The following is a 19,562-nucleotide window of genomic DNA, read 5'->3' on the forward strand; positions in this document are numbered from 1 at the left end:
AGTTATAAAAAGGTTACTTACAGTTTGTGGTTACTATAAGGATTTACCTACTTTTGTTTTAAAACTCCTATTTTTTTCCCACTCCACTCCACTAAAGAGCCACTGATTTCACAAGCCAAACAGTGAGCAAGCTCAAGATGAGTGCCCCAGGAACTTAAATCACCTGTGAAACCTTGACCACTCCCCCTTGGAGGTCAGCAAAAAAAAGCCGCTTAAAACAAAACTGACAGTCAAGCAAACACAACCCGACAACAGTCAAACAGACATTCCCAAATGCACAATATCAGAGTCCTATTTTTTCCCCAACTCCACTTGATCAAAGAGCCACATGTTTCACCAGCCAAACAGTGAGATGGGGTCATCCCACTACTCCTGTTACACATCTCATTCTATTCCTGTAGGTGGCACTATAACCCACTGTTTATGATTGATCCTTAGGCAAGGGATATCTCTATTAATTTTTAGGCAAGGAAAAGAAAAAAAAATTTCATAAACCCATTTTGAACCTAAATGGTGAAAAATACAGCTGCTTGATTAGTTTCTGGTGCACCACCCTCCCTCCTACTAGAAATAAATGCATAACCCGTTTGTATATGGTTGAGGTTCACTTTAGTTATATCTTTAAGAAATAAAAGAGAAAACATTTCTCAAATATATCCACAAAGGTGTATTGTATACTGCTAAAACATGAAATTAAACAACAAAGACTAAACTACTTATTAGGAACTTGTCCACTTCCTACCAGCTTCAAGCCCCGCCCCTGCAGCATTCTCCCAACGCCCACATAAAGGCGGGAACCAAGCCCCACAAGCTGTTTGTAAAGGTCTTCTTGGCTCCGCCTCCAGCTCTGACAAACGGACTAGTCACGTTCCTGTTTTTGTTTTTTTAATAATCCGTGCAATTCGGAAAAAGTTTTGACATCAAAGTTTTCAGTATTCAACCAAATGAAAAAAACTCAACTGCTATGCTGAATCAGTCACGTTAGATAGCAATACCTCGGTTCAGGCACACCACGGCCACCAAAATGTGTTGCGGCTTTCTTTGGCTCTAGTGCGCATGCGCGAATACCGAGCATCGCACATGCTCTATTTACGTTGAGTAATACGCAGGCGCGGTGGCCCATGACAGTTTAGAAACCGGGACCTAACCGGGATAACATTTTTGCGGGATTAATCCTTAAAAATCGCTCGCGTCCCGGGAAATGCTGCTCTTCCGGGATAGTAGGTTACTGCGCAGTTGGAATAGGGGACAGGTGTTACTGTCAACGCTGGGAGCAAGTGACAGGTTCGTCCACTGTTTCATTTAGCCTCCTGGCTGCAGTGACATCACAAGCTGATTCCCTTGGCAAACACTGCCCGGTTGTCAGCATTCTGGACAAAAGATGCTTGTACTCTGACTTGGTTGCCATTTGGGGTATTTTGTGGCATACCAAACCTGGGCTGGGGATTCCAGAGCTAATTTGTCAGGGTGTGACTTTTTGGGACATCTTTGCTGTAAGCTGTTACACTACTGAAAGGGTCAGGCTTGTGCCAACCCATCATGGATGAGGGGGAGTGTAAAGAAATGGAGTTTTTGGAAGACTTGTCTGTGGGTATGGACACATTTATTCACCGCATTGATTCCACTGAGGTTATCTACCAACCTCGACGGAAACGTGCAAAGTTGGTGGGGAAGTACCTTATGGGTGACTTGCTTGGAGAGGGATCCTACGGAAAAGTGAAAGAGATGCTGGACTCGGATACGCTGTGTCGCCGTGCTGTGAAAATTCTCAAGAAGAAAAAGCTACGTAGGATCCCAAATGGAGAAGCTAATGTAAAGAAGTGAGTGTTTGTAAAAAGTTTTAATTGCCTTTTTTTTTCTTTTCTAAGCAGATAAAAATAGATGGAAACTCTTACCGAATAACATTTATTCTGCTGTAAAATTGTGTATTGTTAATGATTTTTTTAATTTATCTTTTTATCTTTGCAGCTTTCTTGCAGCTTCTTCCTGTTTATATGCATGTGCTACAGCAATGACCACATGGCATTTCCCAGGACTAATTTCCTAATGGCTACAACAATTGTTTGTGCCTTTGTAATGTGTGTTAAAGAGGCCACTTGTTGTCTCCATTGGGAGATGCTATGACAAGGTCACAATACAGGAGCACAATTAGAACATAAGAACAGAGAGCTGTCATTTCTATAACATGAAGTATCTGGATAAGGAGCCTTTATAACAGGATTACTAGGTATTCTTCAAGCACAAGTCTTGAATGTAGTCTTGAAAATTTTAAGAATGGCTTTTGCTTTTACATGAACATATTAAGGCTTTAGTGAATAACTGTACTTTTTTTATTATATAAGTTCACTTTAATATATTCAGGGACAACATGCAACTTCAACAGTGTAACATCCTAGGCAACGTATACACGTTAGACTTTTGTTGTGGGAAAGGTTCTTGCGCGATCCTTTCCAGCTTTCCAAGGACAGACTGAAAGATGCCTAACTGATTGCTGAACATACAGCACTGTTCTGTTATATGGGGGGGAAAGAACACACAAGCAGCACTCAGCTGCTCTCTTTCCCCTTCATTTGCATCATGGTAGTTCGTGGTCATTTGCCAGGACAGATCCATTAATGACGTTGGACGGCCACTGTACACACGCCAGATTCTGGTCCAATACCATCCCTAAAACGATAACACAGGTCAACAAAAAAATTAGTTTTGATAAATATCCGAAACTGCAAGCTTTTCTTAATCAGTTTTTCAAGCAGATTTCAGATCTGTTTTTAGGTTTTCCTTAACATATACAGTTTCAGAGTTATGAGTACTAATATAGTTAACATTGTACGTGCATGTATTTTGTACTAAAATGTAGGCACTATTGAAGTGAATGTTAATACATCTTCAGTGTGAAGTAAAATAAGGCACACTGTTGTAGAGATCCACTGAACGGTGTCAGTCAAGTAACATTGTTTCCTCAGAAATGCTTAGAGTATGATTTTCTTGTGTACTCTGTCTGGTTTGTCACGGTACAGCTTCCAGCAGTAGTCAGCCATCATACTTTCATTCCAGAAACCTTGGTAGCTGTGCTCCATTAACTAAATGTCCTGGTGAAAACGTTCTCCTTGTTCGTCACCCGCCATACCAAGATTTTCCGGGAAGAATTCTATTAATGTGCGTGCAAGAAAGTATTTTTATTGACATGTGCCAACCCAGTTTCTGGAGGTTAAGCAGATTCTGAACTCCTTCCTTGTAAGCAGGAGACTTATGGTTGCCCAGGAAATTTTCACACAGCCACTTGAATGCATCCCAAGCTTCTAGCTCAGCTGTTGAGATTGTTTGAAAACATCATCTTGCAAAACAGACTTGATCTGTGGCCCTATAAATATCCCTTCCTTCATTTTGCAGTGCTTATGTTTGGAAACTTCTCAACAAGGTACTTAAAACCCATGGAGTTTGATTTACTCATGGCCTTTACAAGGTTCTTCATGAAGCCTAACTTGATATGGAGAGGTGGCAGAAATATTTTATGCTGATCAACCAGAGTCAGAAACTTGACACTGCTTGTTCCGGGCTTATAGGTATCTCTTGGTAGCCAATCAAGCTTGACATAATGGTCTCCCATAGATCAGCTGTCCCACAGGCACTGCTTTCAAGCTTCTTTTAGAGAAATCAATGAAGATAACGCTAATCAGATGGAACATGCTCTTGTGACAAACTGCTAAAAAGTGCATTTATATCATGACAGTAGCACAGTGAGCCATCACTAGTGAAGAACGTTGTCAAGTTATGATTTCCTTTTCTGTAGTGAGTTACAGTTACACCCTTTGCAAACAAGTGCTTCTGTTTTAGCCTTGAAGCAAGAAGTTATGCTTTGTCTTTGGAAATTTAGATCACGAACAAGATCATTCAGCCCTGCTTGTGTAAAGGTCTCTGGTTCTGAATCTTCATTGGCCAGGTAGTCAGGATCAGATGATTCGGGGTTGTAACTGGCTGCAACTCCAGTGCATTCCTCATCACCATCTACAGAAGCAAGTCCATCATGTGGCGGTACCGGAACTGGCAATGAATCATCATGGGGAACAGGCCTAATTGCAGAATCGAGGCTGGGATATACAATTTTGTGTTTAGTTTTACCTGAGAATCCACTTTTGTTGACACTGCAAAAATAGCAATCGATTAGATGGTCTTGCGGTTCTCTCCACACCATCGGGAATGGTATTGCTGCCCAAGATTTATCCTGGTTACCAAGAGTGGACAGCCGAAATATAATTTGTATATCTTTTTAAGTTCTGTGGTAATTTGGCGACGTTGTGCTTGCGTCGTGAATGAACCACATGCGTAACAGAAACTGGATCATTAAGGCAATTTCTAGGCATGATGACATGAGATAAATTGCAGTTGGTGCTGTCTCTAACCTTAAAAAAGAAATCTGTCCAATGTTGTAATATGTAATGGGTTTCACACAATATATAATTAGCTGCATCAGAAAAACTAGACGTACTAGAGAAAAACTGAACACATATTTGAAATCCGCATCAAAAATACTACAAAGCCCACACAAATTTTATATCTGATGAAAATCACATGTTGACCTGTGTAATCGAGCGAGAATCATCTGACATGTACGTAGCCTTACTCTTGTTTTTTCTTTTGGTGTTGTTTTAGAGCTGTCATTACAGGCACATCCCAGGGTAAACATTTTTTTGACTTTGTCTGTTTACACTGTATTACATAAAGACACATGACCAGGACTGAGAACAAGAGAATCATTAGGGATTCCTCTAGGTATATAATAAATGATTTCCGTTGCAACATGACTAAAAAAAAAAAAAAGTACAGGCTTAAAAGATTTGGGAGTTTAGTAAACGTCATGCCAGGATGTCTCTCTTGCAAAACTTTATCGTATCTGTTTCTCCATATAAATACTGCTGGGTTCTACAATCATTACAGTTTCAAGAATTGAAGAGTAAAACAGTTTCCTTTTATTTTCTCTGTTATGATAGTACATGTGCCCTGCTATCATGGCTTTTGGATTTGATGACAGGGAGTCAAAGATGTACAGCAGAAGATTTCCTTTTTTTTCTTAGTCCTGGTTTGCATTGAGAGAGTAGACTGTAAACACACTGAATACGAACATTGCACTGTTCAATCCTTTCTGGGTTTGTAATGGCAGCTTTTAAAACATAGGATAATACCTGATGCAGCAGGTAAAGTTGCTTGGTTCCCCTGAATAAAATATTAATTTTGTTTTAAACTTACAGTTATTTGTTTAAAGTAAACCTAACAAATTGGTTTATGTAAAAACAGATGATGCTGTTCTCATCTAGATTCTCTGTAAAATATGTATTATCTTTTTTATTTAGCTTGATTTTTTTACTTTCATTTTTAGCCTGGTATGTTACTGAACTGGCTGTGGGTCACTTAGTAAACTTCCCTCTGTGGTTACCTTTCTTTAGTGATAACAGCTCCTCACTCTTCATTGCTGCCCTAATCTCTGATGCTTCTTCCACACCCAATGTCTTGATTAACCATTGGGAAGCCAGTAATTTTGCAACTAACATGTTTTTTTTTTTTACATTTGCATTATCAGCATTTGGATCTTCGGTACCTTATAGATGTGTAGGGTGTGCATTGTACCACACAAATTCTGCAGGCAGTACATTCAAAATGCACATGTGGCCAGACACTTGAGTATTTACATATTCCTTGTGAGCAATAAAATGGCTTTAAAACTAACCATCTCTGACCTCTCTGGCTGCCTAAAGATGCAATTTTTTTTAAATTTTTTTTTTTGGAACTATACTTAAAAATAAGACATTGCAGAAGAGACAGGTTATATCCCTGCCTGCCTGTTTGAAATCTTTTGTGAATTGTGCACACACAAAACTCAATATACAACCAGGGTATCCCAGCATACCCGGATTCTGAGAATGAATTGACTTCCCACATGCATGCCTGGTAGTTACATCTTTCCGGCCTGGACCATTGAGATGGCGGAAGACCTAAACCAGGTAGAGGACTGGGTAAACATGTTGGTGCCCAAGACAGAACAAAAAAAAAGTGAGTGTAATAATAAAACAAATTGCGAACAGCCAGGTCAGCTTATTTTGCTGCAGAAGAGACATCCCCAGTCCCTTCTGCAGTCAAGAACCCCTCTGCTTTCACTTTATTTTGAACGGTAGTAAAATACAACCTTATGGGCAATCACTCACTAATGAAAAAACTTATGACTTAAAATACAATAAACAGTGATGAGCAAGATTGCTAGTACATTTTCATGCCTTCAGATTTATGTACAGAACTGGCCTACAATGGTAGGAAACGGCAAAAAAAATGCAAGAAATAGTGTGTTATAAATCTATATATAACTTTTTTTTTTTTTAATGCATAGGGGGATTTGTATACTTCTGCATCCTAATTTTACTAATGTAAAACAGACCAACAGGCCCTAAAATGTTTGAAGACTAGGAATGTCAAAAGTATTTATATGCTTCCTTATTCAGAGTCAGTGTAGGGTAGGTGGGAAAAATTTGACAGCCAGGCATTTATATTAGAAGTTAGCAGTGGCAGTCTATGTGCTTTATGACATGTTTCATTTCAGACTTGTGTAGTCTGATGCGCATTACCATTTTATTTATGTTTGGGTATTTGTAAAATTATTAAAACTGTGTCTTGCTGTAAAATCTTTTTTCCTGCCTCTTCAGGGTTTTCCATATATTGTAATAATACAAACAGGAATTGAAGTGAATTTGAACCCCCAAACAAAATGTATTGCATCTTAGTATTTCTACACACACCATGGTTGTTACACTATGTAGCCTATTTATAAAACACTGAATCTGACATTACTGCCATTTAAACACATTGACCACGAAGATTCTCCACCAGGTAATGTTTCAGTTAATGTCAGATTCACTAGTTTTTAAATAGATCTTTGTGAGTTCACACTAAAGTAAAGTGACTGGTGCCATTACTCTTGATATATCTTTGTTGCATCCCCTTTTGTGTCATTGCTAGTCCAGCAGTTCCAAATTAGTAACTGATAGTAAGTTCTGTAAAATTCAACTTTACTTTTAGATTTTTGTGCAGATACAATTATTTGATTTCAGCAACTTACAGAAACCTTTTGACCTTAAAGCACTTTATTGACTGAATTGAAATATCAAATAATGTTACTTCCAACACCCACTATCTAATGAATGTGAGGAAATGGCTTAGTGACAAAGTGGTCTTAACCAGATACTCTATGATGAGTGTCCTTTGGACAGAATGTGTGTTGTTGGTAGAATAACTGGGTGAAAACCGAAACAAAGGTCTTTAAAAGAAAACTAATGCAGCAAGTACATTTTATAACAGGAAAAGTTTCACCACCTATTGTTTTGAAAGCCCTATGCTAGATCTGAAACCACTAAAAATGAGTCCAAAATACCCCAGAGACCATGGATTGACTGATTCTGCTTTGTTAGATATCACTTTTGGAAATTATTTGAATCTACATTTAGTGTATTTTAGACCCAATGCCTATACTCCAACACAGAGGAGCCAGAGCTTCCAAGTTAACAAAAGATATTTTTTTGATCAATTTGCTGGTAAGGACTTATTACTGTTATGGACTATTGGTACACGATTTCACTCAACTGATCATAGTTATTCTTAGAGAACTGCTCTCAATGCCTGAGGATGTTTTCCACCTGAGGGTGGATGGTTCCCTGGGCATTCTGACTCGGGTACATCCTGCCTTGGAGTGTCTCATGTATAGGAATCTTTAGGCAAAGATATGATATCTGTACAGCATATCTAGAAATTTCCATTTTTATCTTTTTTATCTTTTATGTTAAAGGGTTACTGAGTAATTCCTCTTTCCTTGGATTACACCTGGTGTGTGTGCTGAGCAAACCTGAGGAGACTCCTGGCAGATGTTTGGGAATATTGTGGGTTGGGAGCATTCTGGAACCTGTGATTCTTCAATGCTACCGCTATCCTAGAGCTGTTCTCCCTTTTTTTTAAAGAGAATTGAGTAGCGCTATCTAGTTGGTCACTGTCCTTGTTGGTTGTGTACATGGAGGGGCCTGTTTACACCTGTGTGTCCTAGTGTCCATGCGCTAGCATATTACGTTAGGGCAGCCTATTTAAACAAATGGACTTCCGAGGCATTATAACAGACCAAAAAATATTGAAATTTTTTTTTATGCTTCTCAGATCAACACATGGCAAATGCAATGCCCTTGCATTGAGCCTAATTGCCTTTGTACATTAGGGTGCTATTCATAACAACTGGGGAACAATTTTGAACAAATTTTTTGTTGACCTCAATTTTTAAGCTTATTTACACTAAAATAGGTATGCTGATTCTGAAAGTGCAGTTAGTTTTCTATCACATCAGGTTTATTTCTCTACCGCCAATATTAATCCAATTATTGTAGTGTGGCTTTATATAGGCTATTCATTTACACGCAAGACAGTGTGGTCAGAGGTTGTGCGCTGCTCCATGTAGTGAATAGGCAACTAACCCTGACCCTTACATTCGTATTTCCTTTCTTTCAGATCATGTCTTGCTCTGCTGTTTCTCGTCGTAAGTGCCTAAACAACCCTGTTTCATTTTGGTATATCTGTGGCAGTATAACCTTTTAACAGTCAAAGAGCGAACATCAGCACATTTGAAGAACAAGCCTATATGGCATATTTCAAAGTTTTGAAAGTTTTCTTGGTGATCAAGATAAGTCCTAGGCCCCTCATAAGGTGTGCAAACAGGGGTTATGGTTGTGGACAAAGGGAACATATGAAAAGATGCCATTTGGTATACCTATGGTTTGGCAAGAGCCATGAGATCATTTCAGTGATCATTTTCTGTATAGTCAAAACTTCAGGATATAACAAGAAAAATAAATGTAACATAAGAGTATCCTAGTTTACCATTGGCTATACGTCCAGTGGCTCATTCCGATGAAATCCCAGCGCCGGTTTTCGGTGTACTACCCCCTCTTGAAGAACATGATTATGGTAATGAAATGGGTGACAACAATGATGAAGAGTTTAAAATTGAAGAGGACTCTGTTCGTAAGGGATTTGATCAGCATGAGTTCAGTGATTTGTGTCTATCGGAAGATAGTCACAAATCACTCAGCTTCAGAACTCCTAGCATCAAGACTGCGTGAGAAAAACTTACTTGAAAAAGGAACAAAGGTATCGTACTTTCGAACCTGAGAAATTGCATTTCTGCCGTACTTTAGAACGGACAGTGGCTTTGTGTATTGCCATAACATACCTGGTTTAATGGAGGAATTAGGAATTCCAAACTGTAACTCAACTGAATAACGACTATTCATCAATAGCTGAAAGTGGAGGTTAAAGTGTCTCCTCCTTCACAATGACAATATATTTGGGTCAGTCCCTATTGGCCATTCAGTTTCTCTTTGTGAAGAATATGCGGACATAAAGAGAGTCATTGAGTTGTTGCCATATCACCAACACAATTGGGTCATCTGTGTTGACCTTAAAATTGTATGCTTCCTTCTTGGTCGGCAACGTGGATACACCAAATATGCCTGTTATCTGTGCATGTGGAAGGCATTGGGTGGAAAGGAATTGGCCTCCAAGATCTTCCCTAAAACCAAGGTGATCCAAACATTCTACATGAGCCACTTGTTGATAGAATAATTTATTCCTGCCTTTGCACATGAAACTGGGTCTGGTGAAGCAGTTCGTTAAAGCTCATTTTGAAATTTCCTAGCCTGTCATTTGAAAAAATAAAGACTGGTGTGTTTGGTGGTCCACAGATTCGGCAGCTCATCAAAGATGAACATTTCATTAGAAGAATGTAAGAAGTCGAAAAGAATGCTTGGTGATCATTCAAAGCCATTGTCAATGACTTTCTTGGAAACACACAAGCAAATATTTACACCAGAAATTGTCCAGAAACTATTGGAAAGCTACAAAATGCTTGTTTGCAATATGAGCTTCAAGGTGCATATTCTGCATTGCCATCTTTCTAACCTCCCGGAAAACCTTGGTGCAGTCAGTTAGAGCATCCTGCAGGCTTGTCCTAACACTGAACACTCCAGGAAATGCTATAAGCGTAAATTTTTACCTTAACCGCTTACCCGAATAATTTTCAAATGTTGTACTATAAAAAAAATGTCAGAGTAATAATAAATCCTTTGTATGAACAAAACAAATTTAAATATTACATTTCAAGGTATTATTTCATTATTTTTTCATTGTATGTCAAATTTGTATGTTTTTTGACAAGGGTACCCTGTATCATAGAAACTGTATGTGATAGCAAAAAACTGGGGTCATTTCTGAATTCACCACCCAAAAATAAGTAAAAAACAATGGTAAGATCTAACGCAACAAAAAATGCGCAATCAGTGGTGTTGCAATTTTTAATTTGCGTTACTTTGCGCTGTGTTAGGTGTTTCATTCTTCTTTGTTTTAGAATTTGTTGCCTTGACGGTTAATATGCAAGTTAGGGACATTAGGTTTAGAAAAGTCAATTTGTAAATGGGTGGAGATCTGGCTTAAAGACCACATCTAGAGACCTGTAATTAATGATTCATACTCTGAATGGTGTAAGGTTATTAGTGATGTACCCTAGGGTTCCGTGTTGGAACCTTTACTGTTTAACAACATTATAAATGATACAGAGTTTGGGATTAAAAGTACCATTTCTGTGTTTGCAGATGACACCAAACTGTAATGGAATTAAGTCCAGGATGTCTATTATCTACAAGCAGACCTGGATGTACTGTTTGATTGGGCAGCCAAGTGGCAAATGGCATTTAATATAATATAATGTAAAGGTATGCACTTGGGGGCTAACAACATGCATGCTTCATACTGTCTAGGGGGAATACATTTGGAGGAGTAAGAAATGGGAAAAGTATCTGGGGGTTCTGGTAGATCATAGACTTAATAACGGCATGCAATGCCAAGCTGCAATATATAAAGCTAGTAAAGTACTTGTATTAAAAGAGGAATAGACTCCATAGAGATGGAATCCTTCCCCTGTACAAAGCATTGGTCAGACCACATCTGGAATATGCAGTCCAGTTTTGGGCACCAGTTCACAAAAAGACATTGTGGAATTGGAGAGAGTGCAGAGAAGGGCAATTAAACAAATAAAAGGAATGGAGGAGCTCCGCTATGAGCAGAGTTTAGCTGAACTGAAGCTATTCTCCCTTAAGAAGAGACGTTTAAGGAGAGATATGATCACCCTGTATAAATATATAAATGGTCCATATAGAGACCTCTCTTCCCAATTATTGACTTTGAGATCATTACAAAAGAGGAGGGCAGTTCTTGCGTCCGGAGGAAAAGAAGTTTAAGCTCCGGATAAGGAAGGGAATTTTTTCACTGTAAGGCCTGTGAAAATGTGGAATCGACTCCCTCAGGAAGTAGTTTTAGCAACTACAATAGATTGCTTTAGGAAAAAGCTGGATGCTTTGCTAGAAGCACAGAATATAACTGGGTATTAAGGATTTAAAGTAAAGATAACAGACTGTTGATCCAGGGAACATCCGATTGCCTTATGGAATCAGGAAGGAATTTTTTTCCCCTGTTAAAGCAATTGTACCAGGGTTTTTTTTTTGCCTTATATACTATGTCTTATAGGATTTTATATCTGAGATACTTTTTTTTCCCCAGTGGTTGAACTTGATGGATATATGCCTTTTTTCAACCTAACCTACTATGTGACATTAAATAGGCTCCAGTCCCAAAGAAACTTTTGTCCTCTATTGGTTTATGTTGACCTGTAAATGTTTAAATGTTGGCTTCTCTCACCACCTTTAGGATGTTCCGGTGACCATTCCAGCTCATTGTCATTGGTTTTCCTTTCCTTTTGGTGGTGGCCTTGTTTCTGGTATACTGGTGTAACACAGCAGTATGGTCTTGGCTTGATGTTCTTTTCTACCAGCAGTTGTGCACTCTGGTAGGTGGCTTTTAAGCTGCAAGCAGGCCCTTTTTATTTATTTTTATATATATATATATATATATATATATATATATGGGACTCCATAAATTGTATGCTTTGTTGCCTACTTCTCAGTTGTCCTACTTTTTGGATGTTTCCCAACACTTCATGTGTATCTCAATAGGCAAGAAAGGCAAATGTTTTTTTTAAACTTATCCTAAAATCCCGTTTTTGGAATACATATGTCTATCCCCTCCCCTTTTATGAAGATTCTCTAAATTTGTTTTTTTTTTTTTTTTTTTTCTTTTTTTGTGGGCAAGGATGAGAGCTTGTCGGTTTTTTATTGTGTAATAGAGCATGAAGTAAGGAGAATTTCTCCCTATAAAGACACTGGCAAAAACACTGCAGAATCACACACAAGACGGGTGCCCAACCTACGGCCCGCGGGCCACATCTGGGCCTCTCCTAATTCCCTCTCTCCTCGTTGTCTTGTGGGGGATGAGGCAAGTATATCTCCTATGTTTCTCTATGGGATCATGCTTCCGGGAGTGGAAGCTGCTCCCTGCCCACCTTGTACTTTGAGATAATCATCCAGCAGCATGGGTGCTGTATCTGTGTCCATGTAGCAGTCAATATCCACATGTATAAATCATTTCTCCTTCACTGATTGTCATTGAAATGTGAATTGTTTATGGTACACGGGACACTGAGAGCTGTTACTAAACCAAATTTAGGCTCTCTACACATAAGTTGCCAGATACGGGGTCACAAGCATAAAAGCCTAATAACAATCAGGGATATTTTCACATTAAGTGGGCTGTTTTAAAACCAGGGTCCCCCTGGGGGCCAATCTCATGGCAATGAACATTAGGTTACTGCCAATTGTGTGTGCTGTGGTGCCCCATAAAGTTCACAAAACTTCAAGGTTGTGTTCAGGTTGGTGGTAACTTTGTGGCGCAGTTACTCCTTCCTCGTTCCATGAAACCCTGGCTCTGAGGGAACTTTCAGTACTGTTCACTGCTGCCTGCAGTCAAATCTGCAGATGCTGCAGTGCGAGGGACTGAGCAGCTGGTTAGCTGCCGGATACACAGAGACATTTTGGCAACTGGAAACGTGGAAGCCAGTGGGAAACTCCTTATGCCCCCCCCCCCCGATTAAAATGTTATATACATCATATCACACTACCCTGTCACAGCTATCCCCCCTACTCCCTATGAACCCCAATATCTCTTTTTAACAGTAGATGAAGGGAAATGTAGGATACGTGGGGAACTCTTGTTACTATTCAATTTATGTTTTAATTTATATCCATCAAGATAACAATATGGAGACCTCCGTTGTGGACTACCTTCTAAAAATTATGGATGCCTGGCTTGTTTTTTTTACCTACCGACCTAGAACAAATATACAGCTCGAGATATATATGGGTGTTCTTGTTCTAGCTTAGTCTCATTTTGTTTTTGCTTTGTTTTTTACTCCCATTCACATAATAGTTCTGTTTAAGGTTACTCTTCTTGTACTGTGTTGGTTTTTTTGTTGAGTAGGTTCATAACTAGGCTACTTTGATATGTTGTCCCAAAACAAAAACTTAAGGAGCAACACCTAGTTCCATAGTCTTATTCCATTAGTGCATTATCATTTATTTACCTATTGAGGTACCTTCTTAACAGAAACCTAAAGAAGGCTGCAATTAAGAACATATCTCTGTTCATAAATTGATGGTGTTCACAATTGTTACTTTCTGATGTTTTTGAGTGTTTCGACATCTTGTTCTTGTCTATTTTCGTTCTATTAATTATGATAGTACTTCAAGTTCTTTTCTTTTTTGTTTCCTTTTTATACAGAGAAATTCAGCTACTGAGACGTTTGAGGCATCGCAATGTGATCCAGCTAGTAGATGTTTTGTACAATGAAGAAAAACAAAAGATATATCCTTCTGAGTGTCAGTTTCCTGTTGATAATGTCCTTGGTGCCAGTTTAAATTTGTGGTTTATTTCCTTTTAAAGCAATTTAAAGTTTGTCTAATAGAAATAAACATTGGCTTTTCAGAAATTCAATGGAGATTTGTCTTCAAAAAAAAACCTCTGAGAATGGCCATAGGTTAATATGTTAGCACATAGATATATGCATGTGCTTGTCTTCTGTCTGCTGCACTGCCAAGAACTGCTACATTTTCCAGTGTGCTGTACTATTTTGACCAAAGCAGGGAACAGATTTGGCAATGTGTTTATGTGCATTATATGAACTTATGAGCAAAAGTCTTCATTTCCACCCCTATGGGTGCCCACTCATTATTGGCATTTCACTTGATTTGTGCACTACCTAAGGCTGGGTTTACACGGACATTTTTAAAAATGCATGTAAACGTTCCTAATGCGTTTATATGTGTTTTTTGGCCTTTTTATTAGCGTTTTAAAGCTTGCCTTTAAAACGCGGGAAAACACCTATGTCACGTTGTTCTGCGTTTTCCTGCGGTTTTAACACTTTTACATTTCAAGCTCTTATAAACGCCGGAAAACGCCCCATTGAAATAAATAGAAGCGTTTACCTGCCTTTTTGGGCTTTTTCCAGTGTTAACCCCGTGTTTTAATTTTTTAAAAGTTGCAAGATAACGCTCATAAACATGTCTCAGGGAAAAGTCCTCAAAGTGTAGATTAGCCTATTGGAATGCATGGGAATTTCAAACATGGGTTTTTAAAGCCTCAGGTTAAACGCTGGGGAAAACGTCTGTGTAGACTAAAACTAAGACAATCACCTGTTGTAATCAGACATGAACTAACCTGTAATCATAATAAAGAGAATTCTGTTTTTTTTTTGTTTTTTTTGTTTTTTTTTTTTCTAAAAAAAAAAACTTACAATATTGTGTTAGGCAGCATCCTTTTTGGAATTTAGAGCAGACCATTTCTAGGATATTCATAAACGGGGGTAAGGTTTGATCTAACAAGTATACGAGGGAGTGCTGAAAAGTTCCTGGCTTTGCCCCCTTCCAGATGAAATAGAAAAATGAGTGTGGGGGCATATGACAGCCTAATATCTTAGTATGTAACTGTGCAAATATCAGGTCTTTGCAATTCTTAAAACTGTTTTTTCTTTTAGTGAGAAGCTGTGCTGGCAGAGGCACAAGCAAGTTTCACGTCGTTGGAGTTCCAGCCTGTTTTTGTTTCTTCAGGTGAAGTCGGCAAAGGACATTCACTCTGAGATGTCAAAACCTGGATATCTCGTTTCAAGGCTGGGCATTTCACCGTTGAAGATATGCCCCGCTGTGGGTGCCCCCCAACCTCAACTGACCCGGCAACCTGCGATGGTATCCATGAGCTGATTATTGAGGACCGGCGAATATCTGCAAAAAAGATAGCCCAGATGTTGTTATCACCACTATCCTAAACATGCGCAAGCTTTCAGCGGAGTGCGTGCTAAAATGTTTGAACAGTGATCAGAAGAAGGAACGAGTAAAGCATCCAAAGCCGTTTTGTCAGATTTTGAAGCTGCACAGGACTTTTCGGCTAGGTTAGTGACTGAGGATAAAACCTGGCTGCACATCTATGATCCTGAAACCAAGGAACAATCAAAGGAATGGCGCCACAGCTGGTCCCTGCGGCCGAAGAAGTTCCGAACCTAGAAATCTGCCAAAAAAGTAATGGAGTCCGTTTTCTGGGACAAAGACGGTGTTCTGTTGGTGGACTACCTACTTCAGGTATCTAGTATCACCGAACAGTATTATGCCAACCTTCTGGACATGCTGAAGGAGGTAATTAGGATGAAACGCTGTGGAAAGTTGACCAAAGGGAACCTTTTTTTGCAAGACAATGCATCTGCGCACACGTCCAACATTGTGGCTGCCAAATTGAACACCCAAGGATTCCAATTGGTCCACCATCCCCCCTACTCACCTCACCTGGCCCCTTTGGACTATTATCTGTTCCCGAATTTGAAAAAACACTTGAAGGGGCAACTTTTTGAGGACATTTCTGACATCAAAGATGCTACTGAAAACTGGTTTGCGGCCCAACCAAAGGACTTTTATTTGAACAGTCTGGAAAAGTGCACCAGTCTCGGGGGGGATATGTTGAATAAATGTGTTATTTCATAACTCTGGCTCTCTTATTTCTGGACAAAGCCAGGAACTTCTCAGCACCCCCTCGTATATTTTTTATATTCACTGTAGCCCTAGTACATAGAAGTTGTACGTGATTGTCAGAAAATTGTCAGGTTTCTACACTTCTACGCTCATTTTAAGTCAGTGGCTCGTGACAATTTAACTTGCAAGCAGTCAGTTGTGCAATAAATTTATCATAAATGGCTCATGGGATTATATATGGTAGTTTAATCTTTACCTGTTATGGTACCATTACATCAGCTGTTACAGCTTTTAACCTTTTATCTCTGTGTAAAATTCTTTCAGGAATGGCTAATAACTGATTACAAACTGTGTTTTTGTTCCTTAATTTTGTATATACGTATATGGTTATGGAGTACTGTGTATGTGGAATGCAAGAAATGCTGGATAGTGTACAAGAGAAGAAATTCCCTATCTTTCAGGCGCATGGGTAAGTCCTTTGTTCTTTTTTTGCTATTTTTATTAATCTTTCCATTATGTTTTAAAATACCACTCTTGGGATTTCTGTGGGGATTAAAACAGGGCTGTGAAGTCATAGGCAAAATCTACTTTTATGTACCTAGAACAGAACTGGCAGAAATAAATTGGCTCAGACATCTCAGAAGTTAAAATTGTTATGAAATAATACAATATCTATAGAAAAAAATCCACCCTATAGAATTAAAACGCAGTGAATGATTCTTTTACTATTGCAAATTCCAGTTGAACTATTATGCACGCTGAATTTAAACCCAATTCTTAATCCAGATTAAACATAATTATAACGTAAATGAGAGGGGAATCTTTTGAAAGGTATACATTTATTTTTTTGTGTAATTATGGTTATTCAACTTTTGGACAAACTTTATCATTTCTATTCATTTAGTTTTTTTATAATTGGATTTGGACTATACAGCACTACCATATCCTGTGCATACATTACTTACAGATATGTCATAAATTGTGCGCACTGAATGCAGTGGTCCTGTCTATCTCCTGCAAACCCCTTTTAAATACCCTGTAAATAATAGGAAAATAACCTTCTTTCCCTGGCAGATTAACTGGACATCCTTTTAGATGTACCCAAGGCCAAATCGCCCACTTGGTCATTTATGCTGAAGTACAGTCTTGGTTGAAGCATGTTACCTCTCATAGTCTTGTTTACCAGAGTCATAGTTTACATAAGACTATAGACCCATATGTGACTATACTGGGTATTTCCTTTGGCCCCTGGTGCTAAAAAGTCCAAAGGTAAAATAAAAAGGTAACTACTGGACATATTGCAGGTGTTGATCAACTCAAACTGGGCAGATAATGAAAACCATATTCAAGTAAAAGGTATATTTGGTGAAAGCTGCATCTCAGAATTAGATCAGCAGATATAAGAGGTTGAAGCTCCATACAAAACTCCTTCATCTTTACCGTTCATTGAGTGCCACAGCATTTCATATTCATGAACTGTGGTTTGACATCACCTGTAAAAAATTAACAATCCCTCATCTGTAGTGCCGGTTGACTCGGCTCTGATGCAGCAATGCTGATCACCGATCAACGGTTATGCTACTATCAGAGGATAAATTTCAGTATGACACTTGATTCCTAACCATCCTGTCCTAGGAGAGGTTTGCTGCCCCCCTCATAGAGGTGGTTTGCAACACTTTCAGTTTGGAGCATTCCCTTGCCCTTAGCTGTTAACATTTTACTTTCTTTATATTTAGGCATCACAGGATCTGGTTTTCATCATTGACCTTGCACTTGAGATGCAGGGTGGCTTGTGGCTGTTTTTGCTTACGCTCCATTTTGCTACCATTGCTTTACAGATCATATGGGAGTTTTTCCCCAGCTGGCCTTTTAACCATTTTCCTTTGTCTATAGAAGCTGTTTATGATATAAAATTCCTTCTCCCACCTTTTCACTAAACAATCTTTCAGTCATTGTAACTACCATTTCAAATCTTCTACCCACTCTGGTGGGCACCGCTTATGATCTTGATGGTCCTCCATGGAACGTGCATTTTTTTTTTGCTGCTTCTAAGATTTAATGTTGGTGGTGGCAGCCACCTGTGTAACAATATGGAATTTATTTTTTCTAAACCATTTCATTCAAGTTAAAGAGCATTTCAGTGGATCTGTAAAAACTGGTTAAGTTGAGAGGATATGTTTGTGCTCTTATGCCCCTTTTTTTTGCTTCAGGTTTACTAGATGACTTTTGGCACCATGCTCTTGGGAATTTTTTTGGGGGGTCAATTGGCCCTTTTCTAACCTTGTGGCTCAGAGAAGTCTTTTTAGAAAACTTGCCACATTATCCTAATTTAGTTGATGTGTGTTATGATCCTGTCTCTTACATTTGGTGATCGAGAGTATTCCCTCTTGTCTACCTTGGTTCATTTTTTTTTTTATGGCTCCTTGGTAGATGTCCCATTACAGTTTTGTGCCACAGGGGTCATTTTGTTTCTCTACTTGTTGCCAATTTGTAATTTTAAATTTGGTCTCCTCAAACGCTCAATAACGTCCTCTGTGTTGCTTGGACATTTCCTGTTCTAATGTGTGTGATAGCATTATGGGCTTCCCCAGGTCTGTCTCCTGTTGTGTTTTTTTGGATATGAGGGAGCATTGGGACTTTCATGGTCTCACCCTTATTTGGTGCACATTGTGGCATTGCTTCCTGCTGTCTATCTTCATTTGGCCCCTCCTGGGCGTTCCTGATCAGATTATTATACCTCAGTATGTCAGACTGATCGTGTTTCATCTCGTTTTCCAATTTTTTTTTTTTTTAAATTGAGGAATGTATTTGTTTGCCATCTGATAGTTTAGTTGTGTGGCTTAGAAGCTGTTATATTTGTTTCTTTGTTTCTTCGTGCCTGTGGTTGCTGGGTTTTTGTGTGAACTTCCAGGGATGTCCCATGTTTAATTAAATTTAAAAAAAAATGCAGCACTATTTTATGGCAGTTAAAAAAAAACAGGTCTTCAAAACTTGAACTTGGTCCCACCTCTTACCTCAGATCAAATCTGTTTGTGAACATGGATGTCCATCACAATAAAGGGCCCATGACGAGGACCAAACTACTTTCTACTGGAAACTGATTTTTTAATGGTTTTCACCAAATGTAATGTCTACTTTCTCAACCATTTTATTATGTGTTCTGTTTTAATTTCATATATATATATATATATATATATATATATATGTATATATGTATATATGTCCCTTTCAGTCTTTCTGTTGACACAAACAGTTAAATAGGGGTTTTAATCATTCCCTATTTTGCCCCCCAAAAATTTACCTTTTGACCTCACATGAGGTTGTGTCTTACCATTGTCAGTTTTTTTTAATCCTGTCATCCTGTAGAACACTTTGCCTTTTTTATTTATGCTTTTTTTAGATGTAGCTATTGTTTTAACTTAGGAACTTTTTTTCTTTTCTACTTTTTTCAGTTATTTCTGCCAGCTTGTGGATGGTCTGGAGTATCTTCATAGTCAGGGAATCGTGCACAAAGACATCAAACCTGGGAACTTGCTGCTTACAACGGATGGGACGCTTAAAATCTCAGATCTAGGTGTTGCTGAG

At 38.6% G+C, this 19,562-nt stretch overlaps 1 protein-coding gene across 1 annotated transcript in view; it reads left to right on the top strand.

The window, feature by feature from the left end:
- Positions 1–1,082: 1,082 nt before the first annotated feature.
- Positions 1,083–19,562, top strand: part of STK11 (serine/threonine kinase 11) — a 44,122-nt gene continuing 25,642 nt past the window's right edge. The window contains exons 1-4 of the mRNA XM_072404814.1: positions 1,083–1,820; positions 13,744–13,827; positions 16,357–16,446; positions 19,430–19,562. Of these exons, the coding sequence (XP_072260915.1) occupies positions 1,540–1,820; positions 13,744–13,827; positions 16,357–16,446; positions 19,430–19,562 (588 nt within the window). The 5' untranslated portion in view covers positions 1,083–1,539. The remainder of the gene's footprint in view (positions 1,821–13,743; positions 13,828–16,356; positions 16,447–19,429) is intronic.

This window comes from Pyxicephalus adspersus, chromosome 3 (assembly GCF_032062135.1).
Source record: "Pyxicephalus adspersus chromosome 3, UCB_Pads_2.0, whole genome shotgun sequence".
NCBI classification, from domain to species: domain Eukaryota; kingdom Metazoa; phylum Chordata; class Amphibia; order Anura; family Pyxicephalidae; genus Pyxicephalus; species Pyxicephalus adspersus.